Here is a 12,024-nt window from a genome sequence, read left to right on the forward strand (position 1 = left end):
TCATTGCCTGTTGTATTTAAAGGAACTATTTTTATAGTTACAAGTAAATATTTGCTAATAAATTGAGTCTTAAACTGCAAAGCAACATCTCGTCAGATACTCTCTGATGAATTTGACATATGATTGTAGCGAGAGCCAAGTCGTTTTCTTAAATACTATCAGCCACTTGATTTTGTGCAAGACAGATAAAGTGTATGTGAGAATAGAACTGCAATTGCAGCTGTCAAAAAGGTGTCACTTGTTCCCAGCAAAATGTCTCATGTGGCAGGTGACTGGGTGCTCAGATGTGTGCGTTATACCAGAGAGATATAATAAGAACACAGATGTATATTTAATGTTTAGACACTGGAGAATATCTTTTATTAAATGGCTTAGGTGTTCAGTGTGTTTTTTTGGGAATACTGTAGCCTGATCATGTAGTGCTGGGCAGGGAACTCACTCTGTGATTTGTATGAAAGGACTGCAGTTAAAAATGTTAAACTAGAATGCCCATTTTCTAATCAAGGTCATACCTTATTAGGTACAAGACATTCATTAAAGGGGTGGCTCACTATTACCTCCCAACTGTCCCGTTTATAGAGGGACAGTCCCTCCTTTGACAGCTCAACCCGCAGTCCCTCATTTGTACTGGAAAGTCCTGTTTTCCTCTGCCCTGAACAGCCAGAAAACTTAATTGGCTTTTGGCAAAGAGCCCAGAACAGCCACAGCAGCAGATAAAAAACTTTTGTAACAATTTCGAGATAAGCCAAAAAATAATTATAACAATGTAAGATAACAGGTCCCTTGGGAAAAGTTAGACTTAAATGGCGATTCACCTTCATTAGCAAAACTGTAATAACTGAAAAAAAACCACAGAAATAAGTTATAACCTGCCAAACTTTGTAAAATGAACATGGTAATTAGGGGGTGTGGCCACAAAATGGGCGTGGTCAAAAAATTGCCGTGGTAACTTTTTTGTCCCTCATTTTATTTAAAAAATAGATATTCTATAATATCTTTAAACGTTAAAGATATTAGAGAATGGCACCCAGCAACTGTTCTGTCTGCTATGGCCATAAATACATGCAGAACCCTGCTAATACAATGTTGTGTATTTTGCCTTATGTAAATGCCTCTACATGATATTATATATTGTATCTGTAGCATTCCCTGTGTCTGATACAGTCTGATGAGTAGCAAAATCTTCTTTCGTGTATAATTGGGGTGCACAGTTATAATTTTTATATATATATATATATATATATATATATATATATATATATATATATATATATATATATATATATATATATATATATATATATATATATATGCAAATTATAAAACCGGCAAGAAGTTTCACCTCTTTATTTTTAGTACATCATATTAAGAAAGGTCCTAATGAGGATATGATGTACTTAAAATAAAGAGGTGAAGATTTTACATGGGTGTGCCGGTTTTAGAATTTCTATGTATATATATGGGCTCCTTCTGTATAGTATTTATTGAAAGTGTTTTCGCCTCCTTTAAAGGGACACTATTTTATCAAATTTGTATTGTCACTGACAATCTGTGGGTTCTGGCAAATGCCAGAGGGACTGCTGTAAGATGCCATAGACACTCACTATTTGTTGGGCCTTTGGGAGGCTATTCTGGCCTCTGTGTGCTTGAAAGCCAGGACCTATATTCCATCCCATTCCAGACATGCCATGACCAAATACCATGGAATTACACTTTTTGTACAGAATGGACAGTTTTTGGTGGTACACCCCCCATAAACTTCTAGGTTCAATTAACTAGAATGCTTTGGCAGTTACCATTCACATTTCACGCATTCATTGGTATATCATGCCTAGCATCTGGTTTTGTTACCACTTTTTTGTAACATATGCCAATTTGTGGCAAAAAGGCAGACATTATAATCAGTGCAGTGTTTTCCTGCCAAATTGTTATGCAATGTCAACAGCATTATGTGTTATTCAAATCAGCTTCATGGGTCGACCCAAACCTCGAAGGTAGTGCCATCAAACTGGTATTCTGCGACCCCCCTTGCGTGGTCCCCCACATGAAAGTCTACTGTCTACCTGCCTTGAGTAAACTTTAAAAGGTATCAGCACTGAGATTAATTGACCCCTGCATTGTTTACACCTCAATTTCAGACTTTAAAATCCTGCATTGTTCACACCAGTAAACCCCCTGCATTCCTCACACATGTCAAACCTCTATTGTTCACACCCTTAAAGCCCTGTACTGTTCACACCTTAGACCCACACTAAAAGTACCCACATTTTATACCTGTACAACACTCATACACACTGCTGGAGGGACACCAACATTGCATCACTGTTTATAGCACAATATGAACTGTTCATCTTGGAGTGGTCCTGAGATGTTTTCCTATCTCCTGCTGTATTCTGCCAGCCCTGCCCCCTGTGTGTGCCATACTCTATCTGCTCTATGTAACCTGTGGGATGTGAGCCTAGGATTTGTTCTGGAGGCTTGTTAGCATTTGGAAATTGTTGTTAGGGGCCCTAAGGTGTTTATTCATGTGCTGGGGGATTTATTATCCATAGGGGAGGAAGAAGCATATGGATTTAAGGGTATGTCTTAATATGACTTAAACTAAATAGTCCTAAACCCGAATAACACTTTAATTAGTATTTAGGCTGCCGCCCTCCCACTGCTTTGTGCCCCTTAGTTTAGATTAAACTGTATTCTCTCTCTCTCTCTCTCTCTCTCTCTCTCTCTCTTTCTCTCTCTCGCTCTATCATCTATCTATCTATCTATCTATCTATCTATCTATCTATCTATCTATCTATCTATCTATCTATCTATTCATCTATCTCTGCCTATATCTACAGTATATATCCATTTATCATCTATCTATCTATCTATCTATCTATCTATCTATCTATCTATCTATCTATCTATCTATCTATCTATCTATCCATAGAGAGAGAAACAGAGAAAAGTAATTACTTATTTCCTCAAGTTCATGAGCGCGTTTCCAGAAAAACATTGAGTCCGCTAGAATCGGGCATATTTTCTAAAGAATCAAGTACTGAAATGATTCCATTCTCCGCTCCCAGGTCTATGAGTCTATATACAGGCATATATTACAGGAAGGCCGTCTCCCATAGGCCCAGTTTTAGTCAAATCATTTTTTTAAAATGATTTCCTTTTTCTCTGTATATATATATATATATATATATATATATATATATATATATATATATATATATATATATAATCCTTACTGGAGGCAAAATAAATAATCCTACTGGATTTATTTAATGTTTACATGATTTTTAGTAGGTATGGAGATCCAAATTATGGAAAGATCCATTATAAGGAAAACCACAAGTTCCAAGCATTTTGGATAACAGGTCCCATACCTGTATCTAATGTTGTGGGTTTCAAACTGTTTTCAATATGGGTCAGCCTTTTTGGCCCAACATTTAATCTCAGTTGTTTGTGAATAGCTGAATGTTGAAAGTTGGTTGGTAACAGGGAGATTTAGCAAAGCACAAATATTTTCCTTGCAGGTCGAAATTATTTTTTTAATTTGTGATATGTTTAAAAAAAAAGTTTTTATTTAGCATTCTTTGAATAACATTAAATTTCATTCCTGTTTATTAAGGCATTTTTTTTATTCTAGAATAACTAAAAAAAAAAATCATTCCCATGAAGTTTAAAACGTTGTTATCACATCAGAACTTGCTGCATTGGGCCCAGTTTAAAGCAGGAGATCTTTATAGGGCTCATTTAAGTCTGCAAGGGCAGTGAACAAAGTCCAGTTTTAACAGTACCATGTTTCCCCCCCCAAAATGCTGTGTTTTCCCCCAGAATTCCAGTGTCATTGTGTCCCAAGGAAACAATGTGCCTTATTCATTTGTACCTGATTCATCAAAATGTACACAACTATGAATATTTTGGATTTTGCTAATTTGTAAAACACCCAAATTGTATTTTTTCTCTTCAGTTTGGAAAAGATGTTGCTGCATATGGTCATTGTTATTCTTGCTTATAAACACATGAATAAACCATTATCTCCATTATTCCCTAATGTTTGCTAAATAGTAATCACTAGTTAAAGGCAACATTATTGTGTAACCTCCTCACAGGGCCGGTATTAGTGACAGCGCTTATTAAATGTGATTACAAGTGCATGCTTTAAACTTAATTAAGCGGAACTGCTTTGAGGTGTCCTTTTATTCTAATGAGGATTTAATGAGCACTTAAATTGCCACGCTTGGCCCAACGTACGTACAATAAAAGCACAGAGTTTCTTAGGTCTTGTTGGTAAAATGTCCTTTAACTATTGCATGAGATAATTATTATTTGTTTGCTTGTTCTGTAACAGTTTTATATTTTACAGTAAAGGTATATTTATAATAATATTGTCTGGGCACAAACTGCCATAATTGCAAATGGAAATATTTTTGCAAAATGCCCCAGTTATAGGCAAGCGGCACCACAATATAGTGCATAATTGACAACACAGCTGCTGGACACTGCAAGAGCTTTGGCACAGTCCTGCCCCAAATGAGAGCTTTTAGAAAAAATCTTGAATATTGATCATCTACATGAGGTTTATTTGCTCTTGCTTTGTAACTAAACAGCCTTAGCACACAGGTTGGCAAGTTGAGGGCCCTCTCCTCATAGACACTTTTGCCATTCCAGTTAGCACTCAATGCAACTTTTTTAGATTTAGGGCTGCCTTTACAAAAAGTTGTGGATGTTGGTGTTTGCCTGCCTAGAAGGAAACTTAGTTGATGGCCATCCATGAATTAAATTCCCTTCTATGGGGCTATTTGATGTACAATCCTCCAATTAGGAGGCAAATATACCATGCAAAGTGGTTTTACTTTTGGTCACTGACAGAAGAGGTCAAAGCAATTGTTTTCACTGCCAAATATTGTGTTGTAATTTTTATGTATGTGTTTAATGCCCAGTACTGGCCATCTGTCAGCAATGAACATTAGTACCCAGGGATGCCTGAGTGTCAATTGGGGAATGCATATGCCTCAGCTAGAAGTATAATAGACCATTTGCATTTTGTTTAATATTCATTTTTAGTGCAGTCCCTCAGCCATCACACATTGCAGGTCAATCATTAGCCTTGCAATGACCATGAGATATTGGACTTTAGTCTTCTAAATCATCACAAGGAAATATACACAGATCAATTGGCACTCTAACATGCCATATGGAGTATCACATTTTGGTTGCAGAGTTACTATATGTGAATATAAAACTTCAAATTCCAGATATCTCAATTTTTTTTAAAAATAAATCACTATTTACATCTGTATTTATAATGGTTTAAAGGTTATGTAAACCCTACATTCTCCTACCATATATATAAGTGGGCACATCTCCCCAACCCAATCAGCATATTCTGTACTGAATATATCCTCTCTGTTCGCCAGCACCATCACATTATCCTAAAATAAATAGCTTTCACATGGCGGCCATTTTCCCTCTGACACATCATCATTGACATCTGCACAACAGTACATGTGCGCTGTAAAGTACATGCAATGAAGAATTTTATGCTCACACAGGCACAATGTAATTTAATTAAAATTTAACTGCTTGTATTGAGCACTGTAGTAGTTAAATTGAGCTCAGGAAACTAGATTGAAGAAAAATAGAATAGACAGCAGAGTTTTTTTGGGAATCATCAATGCTATATTTTCATTGGCTGCTAGGCTGGAGGGTGTTTTTAATAATCTGAGTTGAGAAGAACTGAGCATGCTCAGTAGCCAACAGCCATAGTATATTTCTGAGGGAGGGGCAGAGTGGGTTAGAGGAGGAGAAATAATCCAAAGTGATATGGGTGATGCAGCCTTACTATTAACCTTTTAATTACCAGCGTGGCAGGTATTTAAAGATTTCAAATCTTTAATTACATTTTTTGGGCAGGTTTGCATGTCCTTTAATGGCACAATAACAATAGGTCTGCCATTTATCACATAACTTGGTAAGACCAAGCTCTACGTTTCCCCCCAAACCAAGGGACAGGTTTACGAACAGAGAAAAACGTTTCAACAAAGTAGGACAGCTTTAAGCACTAAAATTCAGTCCTTTTCTATGGGTTGTTAATGTTCAGCAGCAGAAATCAAAGGTTTCTCTAAACAAGAGGAGCGTAGGGTTAAAGTTAAAGCGAGCCTCTGGGCAAGTTTCCAATTTGTTAAACTTCATTTGGGCGTAGCATGGAAAAGTTGGTAAACCTGAAGCTGTCAGAACTTCTTTAATAAACAGTAACCATAGTTACTGCTCAGTAAAAAAATACAGATATGTCTTAAATCAGCATTCTAGTTCTGCCATAATAGCTATAGCCTGCAGCCAGATCTTAAACTGGACCTGCCACTCAGACACAAAAATATGACACAAAAAAGTCCTTTTCAAATTAAACATGAAATCCAATTTCCTTTTTTTTTATTAAAGCATTCATAGCTGTTGTAAGTTCATTTTAAATCTCAGCTGTCAATCAAATTTTGTCTGCCCCTCCTTTATGCCTTAGGTATAGAGGCGGGGCTGACAATTACTTTCACTTTCCATTCAGCACTTCCTAGATGTCACTGCTCTCCCCACATCGTTTAATTGTGTAGCCAGCACATGGGGATGGACCTCAGGTCCTCCATTCTGGTGCACAAATAAGATTCTGAGATGATGCAAGGCTTGTCTTAATAACAGGGTCCACAAAATGGCTTCTGCCTGCTTGCTACAATTATGAAATCCCAGACTGAAGGAAACAAGATTCAAATAATTTATACAGTGTTATTAAAGTTCATTATGCTTGACTTATGTGATAAAATAGAATTTTTAATAATTTTTTTGGGTGACAGGTCCCCTTTAAAGCATGTATATAGTATGGCAGGTCACACACTGCATGTCATTACACCTATAACAGACAACGTAAAAGGAACTTTTTTTTTAAAGTAGTGTATGGAAGCATGTAAGTGTGTCCCTCCTCCCACCCCCTAATTTATGTGTCAATCAGATGTCCAACTTAAGGGGCACCAGAGGGTGGACAGATCCCTGTACTTACCAACTGCCCTACAGAAGGCTTTATTAAAGGGTATTAAAGGGGTGTTTCACCTTTAAGTTAACTTTTACTATGTTATAGAATGGACAATTCTAAGCAACTTTTTAATTGGTCTTCATTGTTTATTTTTTGGAGTTTTTTAATTATTTGTGTTTTTCTTCTGACTCTTTCCAAATTTCAAATGGGGGGGGTCACTGACCCCATCTAAAAACAAATGCTCTGTAAGGCTACACATGTATTGTTATTGCTACTTTTTATTACTCATCTTTCTATTCAGTTCCTCTCCTATTCATATCCCAGTCTCTTATTCAAATCAGTGCATGGTTGCTAGGGGAATTTGAACACTAGTGACTGGATTGCTGAAATTGCAAACTGCTGAATAAAAAGCTAAATAACTAAAAAAACACAAATAATAAAAAATGAAAACCTATTATAAATTGTCCCAGAATATCCCTCTCTACATCATACTAAAAGTTATCTCAAAGGTGAACAACCTCATTAAGGACAGGGCTGCCTTGTACCAGCTGGCACTGCTCTCTGCAGCTACTGGTTTACAATACAGTGATAGGTTCAGAGCTCAAGCAGGTGTGAAGCTCCACCCTTTTTGAGATCCTCCCCACTTCTTCCCCGGATCAGCCCCAGGTCCACCCACATCCAGCCCCCCTCTCCAGGCTGTTATCCCCCAGAAAGACCACCTGAATTGCCCTTATGTTAATCCACCACCCATTACAGACCTATCTGCCTTCAGTGTTGTGGCCTCTCAGAACACTTTTATCACTTATACCTTTGTTATTTGTACAGTTAGTTATTCACCATTTTGCTTTTATGAAAGCCATGCTATTTATAATATATTTATAATACACAAAAGCCATGAATATCTTGTAAATTATATTCTTATAAACGGTGAGTTGTGATGTCATCAGTTATAAACAGTGAGTAGTGATGTCATTTCTGTCTCATGACTCACTAAAACATGTGTATTATAATAAATAAAGTACCCCTTGGAAAATATGAGGATATTAGATAAAACCTCTGCGTTCCATGACCTGTATATGGTCATGGAACTCCTCAGTAACTTATAATATCCTTATATTTTACAATAGGGGGTTCTTTATTCACTATATATTATTACTGATTAAAAGGGTACTTTAAACTTGCTTTTCACCACAGGACACCGACCTCATGACCTTCAATATCTCCATCCATCGTTCATGGTGGCGAGAGCATGGGCCGGGCTGTGTGTGGAGACTTGTGCCCGCTCCTCCAAGCAACAATCTGGGAGATCACTCGTTTATTTCTGTGACAGGATGCATCATAGAATATCAGTACCTCGAGGTCATCCACAGTGCTGTCCAAATACTTCTGTCTGTAAGTCTCCTTTTAACCAACTACAGTCGCAGTTAACCTCTTCTATTTCACACACTTACCTGTATCAAGAATATCAATATATTTACTTGTCAGCTGTCAACATGTGTCCTGTCAGTGAATGAAACATCTTTTCTGTGTTGCCAAACACCATCCAGTACACACTGGAGTCGGAGCTTTGTGTTTCTTGTACTTGAATTGATCTGATAACTTGTGTTTATTGTGCTGTTACCCTGAGCTTCAGGATATCTCCAACCAGGTAAAAACTGATAGAATGTTCTTAGCTTTTTTTCTTCTTTCCCTCAAACCTCCAACAGCCCTTTCACAACACTGCCCCATGCTGTCTGCCTTGCTACTGTCTGCCTAACCTCAGCCTTGAGAGGCTATAGGAACTGGAACTGTGAAGGTTCTCGTTCATCCAGGTCATGGTATATCTATAGTAATAAGTCAAAGAAACTGGTTATTTTTTTGGTATTTGTTTTTTTTCTCTCTTGAAAACGTTTTATTAGTTATCCAACTGGCTTTCTCAGTTTACATCTTCAAGAGCAAAAGAAAAATATATACAGCAAGTCCAGTTGATTTGACTTATTACTATAGATATAATAACTGTAATATTTTACAATTAATTTGTAATTTGTTTCAGTCACTACTTCTTGCAGACATGAATTCTATACCTTCTATGCCTTCATATGCTTTCTTTAATACAGGTATGGGACCCGTTATCCAGAATGCTCGGGACCTGGGGTTTTCTGGATAACAGATCTTTCTGTAAATTGGATCTTCATACCTTAAGTCTACTAGAAAATCACGTAAACATTAAATATACCCAATAGGCTGGTCTTGCTTCCAATAAGGATTAACTATTTCATAGTTGGGATCAAGTACAAGGTACTGTTTTATTATTACAGAGAAAAAGGATAGAATTTAAGATTTTTTTTAATTATTTGGATAAAATGGAGTCTATGGGAGATGGCCTTTCCGTAATTTCATGCTTTCTGTATAATGGGTTTCCGCATAACAGATCCCATACCTGCATTTCTCCTCAGCATAAAAGAGATATCACTTTCTCATTCATGTTGGACCGGCCAACCTGTCTACTCCTAAATCCTGGGGGCCTATTTATCAACAGTCTCATTTTCGTGGTTTTAGGTTTTTGACACCACGACTAAACTCACAAACTCTAAAACTACGATTGCCATGAGAATTTATTAAAAAATCTAAAAATGTGAGTTTTTTATAAAATTCCTATCTAAAAAAATATGAAAACCTCTACAAATACTAATTGCTTTAGAGCGTCCCAAAAAGATCAGCACAGCTCCCATTGACTTCTATAGGACATCAACAACTTTTACATGGAAACGTTTTGTATTAGTGGTTTTCGTGGTTTTTATACTTAATAAAGCTCGAATTTGTAGAGCTTTTTTTTTTTTAAAAAAATGAGAAAACCATAATTTTTTATGGAAAAATTTCAAATTTCATTGCTAGTAAATTACTCCCTTAGTGTTACTAAAACAAACTCCTCCAACCAGCTCTGTTTTTGTTAAAGGTAATAAAACCTTATCTTGGCCCAGAATACAGTATCTAGCTTAGTTTGGCAGTAACATTGATTACACTGGACTCCCTTTCTCTGCTGGGCCCTTGCTAAGTGGAGAAGGAATGGAGAGGGTGTTGTGCAACTGCACTTTTCAGCTGCTGCAACAAGGTAAATAGGACACCAGATGTTCTTAAACATGAACAAAAGGTTTATTTGGAAATGCGACAGGGTTATACTCAGATCAACCAAGGTAGATAGATGTTGACAGATATATTTATATTAGGGATGCACTAAATCCACTATTTTGGATTCGGCCAAACCCCTGAATCCTTCGCGAAAGATTTGGCCAAATACAGAGCCTAATTAGCATATGCAAATTAGGGGTGGGAAGGGGAAAACATTTTTTACTTCACATGATTTCGCTCCCTGTCCCTGCATATGCAAATTAGGATTTGGTTCAGCCAGGCAGGAGGATTGTTCTTCTATAAGATGTGCACAAGGCTGCTCTTTCTAGTTAATTCTCACTATCTTACCTTCCCAGAATGTACTGGGACAAAGCTGAACCCACTGTATATACTAGTCCTCGTTTACGAGATACCTGATACCCAACTTCTTGAAAGGGTTTGCCCATTTAGAGGTTATTCATAGCCTGATATTTTTTCTTCAACCCTGAGGCAGAAGCCTTCTCACAGACCCTGCTGCATGGTTCTTCCCCAGCAGGTCTGAAAGGTAATATGTCTTCTCCAACCCACCTATTATATTACAATAGACACTCCATTAAATGAACAATAGCGACAAACAGTAATATTAAATATAAATACATAGAATGGAACTGTAGATATCATAAAGAAGAACAGTTAACAAGCCATTTACTTTTATTTCTTAAATCAATTCATGAAGTGCAGTCTCACTTTTCACCGAGGAACATTAAGGAATAACTACAATGTGTTCAGGAGATGTAACATTGTTCCACAGTATCACATTACTAATAATGTACATCATCCTATATTTCAGTTATATTTATATATAAGCTTCTTGCTTAACTGACAGCTCATAGTTTTCACTTTCCTCATTTCTAGTTCGGGGAAAGTAAAATAGACTAAAGTTCATTTTGCAGAAACTGTATATATGAAGTTATTTAAAGATAATGATTCACTACAGTATTTCTGTTGCTTGCATGGCTGCCGGAGAATTTTAGCAGTTACACACTGAATACCGTAAAGTTCTCTCTCTCGCAGCCTTTCATCTTCCTATGTGTTACTACATTAGTAAAGCTGTAATCATAATTATGCATATATATCTATGAAAGATGTTGCCTTCCCGGACATAAACTGCTCTTGTAATTAGCTCAACAATTTGCACACAGAACACGTAGCAAATATAAAAACTTCAGAGGAAATACTTAGATATGAAAGCCACAGATAAAGGTTCACATTTTTGTTTCATGATTCGTAGAAGACGCCTTATTAGAACCCCCTTTTCCACTGCATTGTATGATGTTACACAAGCTGTGTGGTGCTGTGCTTTGTCATGAGTCATGCAGTATTGAAACAAAGTTTGTGTTACAGGTATGGGATCCATTATCCAGAAACCCATCACCCAGAAAGTTCCACATTATCGGGAGGCGGTCTCCCATAGACTCCATTCTTTAAAGTTTTAAAAAATTATTTCTATTTTCTCTGTAATAATAAAACAGTACCTTGTACTTGATCCCAAGTAAGATAGAATTAATCCTTATAAGCAGCAAAACAATCCTTTTGGGTTTAATTAATGTTTCAATAATTTTTTATAGGTATGGGATCCGTTATCCGGAATCCCATTATCCACAAAGCTCTGAATTATGGAATGATTGTCTCCTTGGGGGGCAAATGCGAATTTGCGCTCAGGGAGGCGAATGGTAGCGAAGCTGCGCTAGCGTTAATTCGTCAAGCAAAGCAAATGTACGCTAGCGATGCCTCATTTGAATACGGCGCCAAGTTAAACTACAAAATAAACGTATATGTAGCAGCAAATACATTATGCTACACAAGCCTGCGAAAGCTTCATAAAATAAAATAGAGTTGTTATTTTGCCCTATACATGTGCTCACTGT

General features: G+C 36.8%; 1 protein-coding gene across 2 annotated transcripts in view; it reads left to right on the forward strand.

Annotated features, from left to right (window-relative positions):
- LOC108718582 (sodium/potassium-transporting ATPase subunit beta-1-interacting protein 3) overlaps window positions 1–12,024 on the forward strand; it is a 332,805-nt gene that overhangs the window by 253,366 nt on the left and 67,415 nt on the right. For both annotated transcript variants that reach the window (XM_041566439.1, XM_041566438.1), the window contains exon 4: window positions 8,204–8,401. In XM_041566439.1, coding sequence (XP_041422373.1) covers window positions 8,204–8,401 — 198 coding nt within the window. The remainder of the gene's footprint in view (window positions 1–8,203; window positions 8,402–12,024) is intronic.

This window comes from Xenopus laevis, chromosome 6L (assembly GCF_017654675.1).
Source record: "Xenopus laevis strain J_2021 chromosome 6L, Xenopus_laevis_v10.1, whole genome shotgun sequence".
In the NCBI taxonomy this organism is placed as follows: Eukaryota; Metazoa; Chordata; class Amphibia; order Anura; family Pipidae; genus Xenopus; species Xenopus laevis.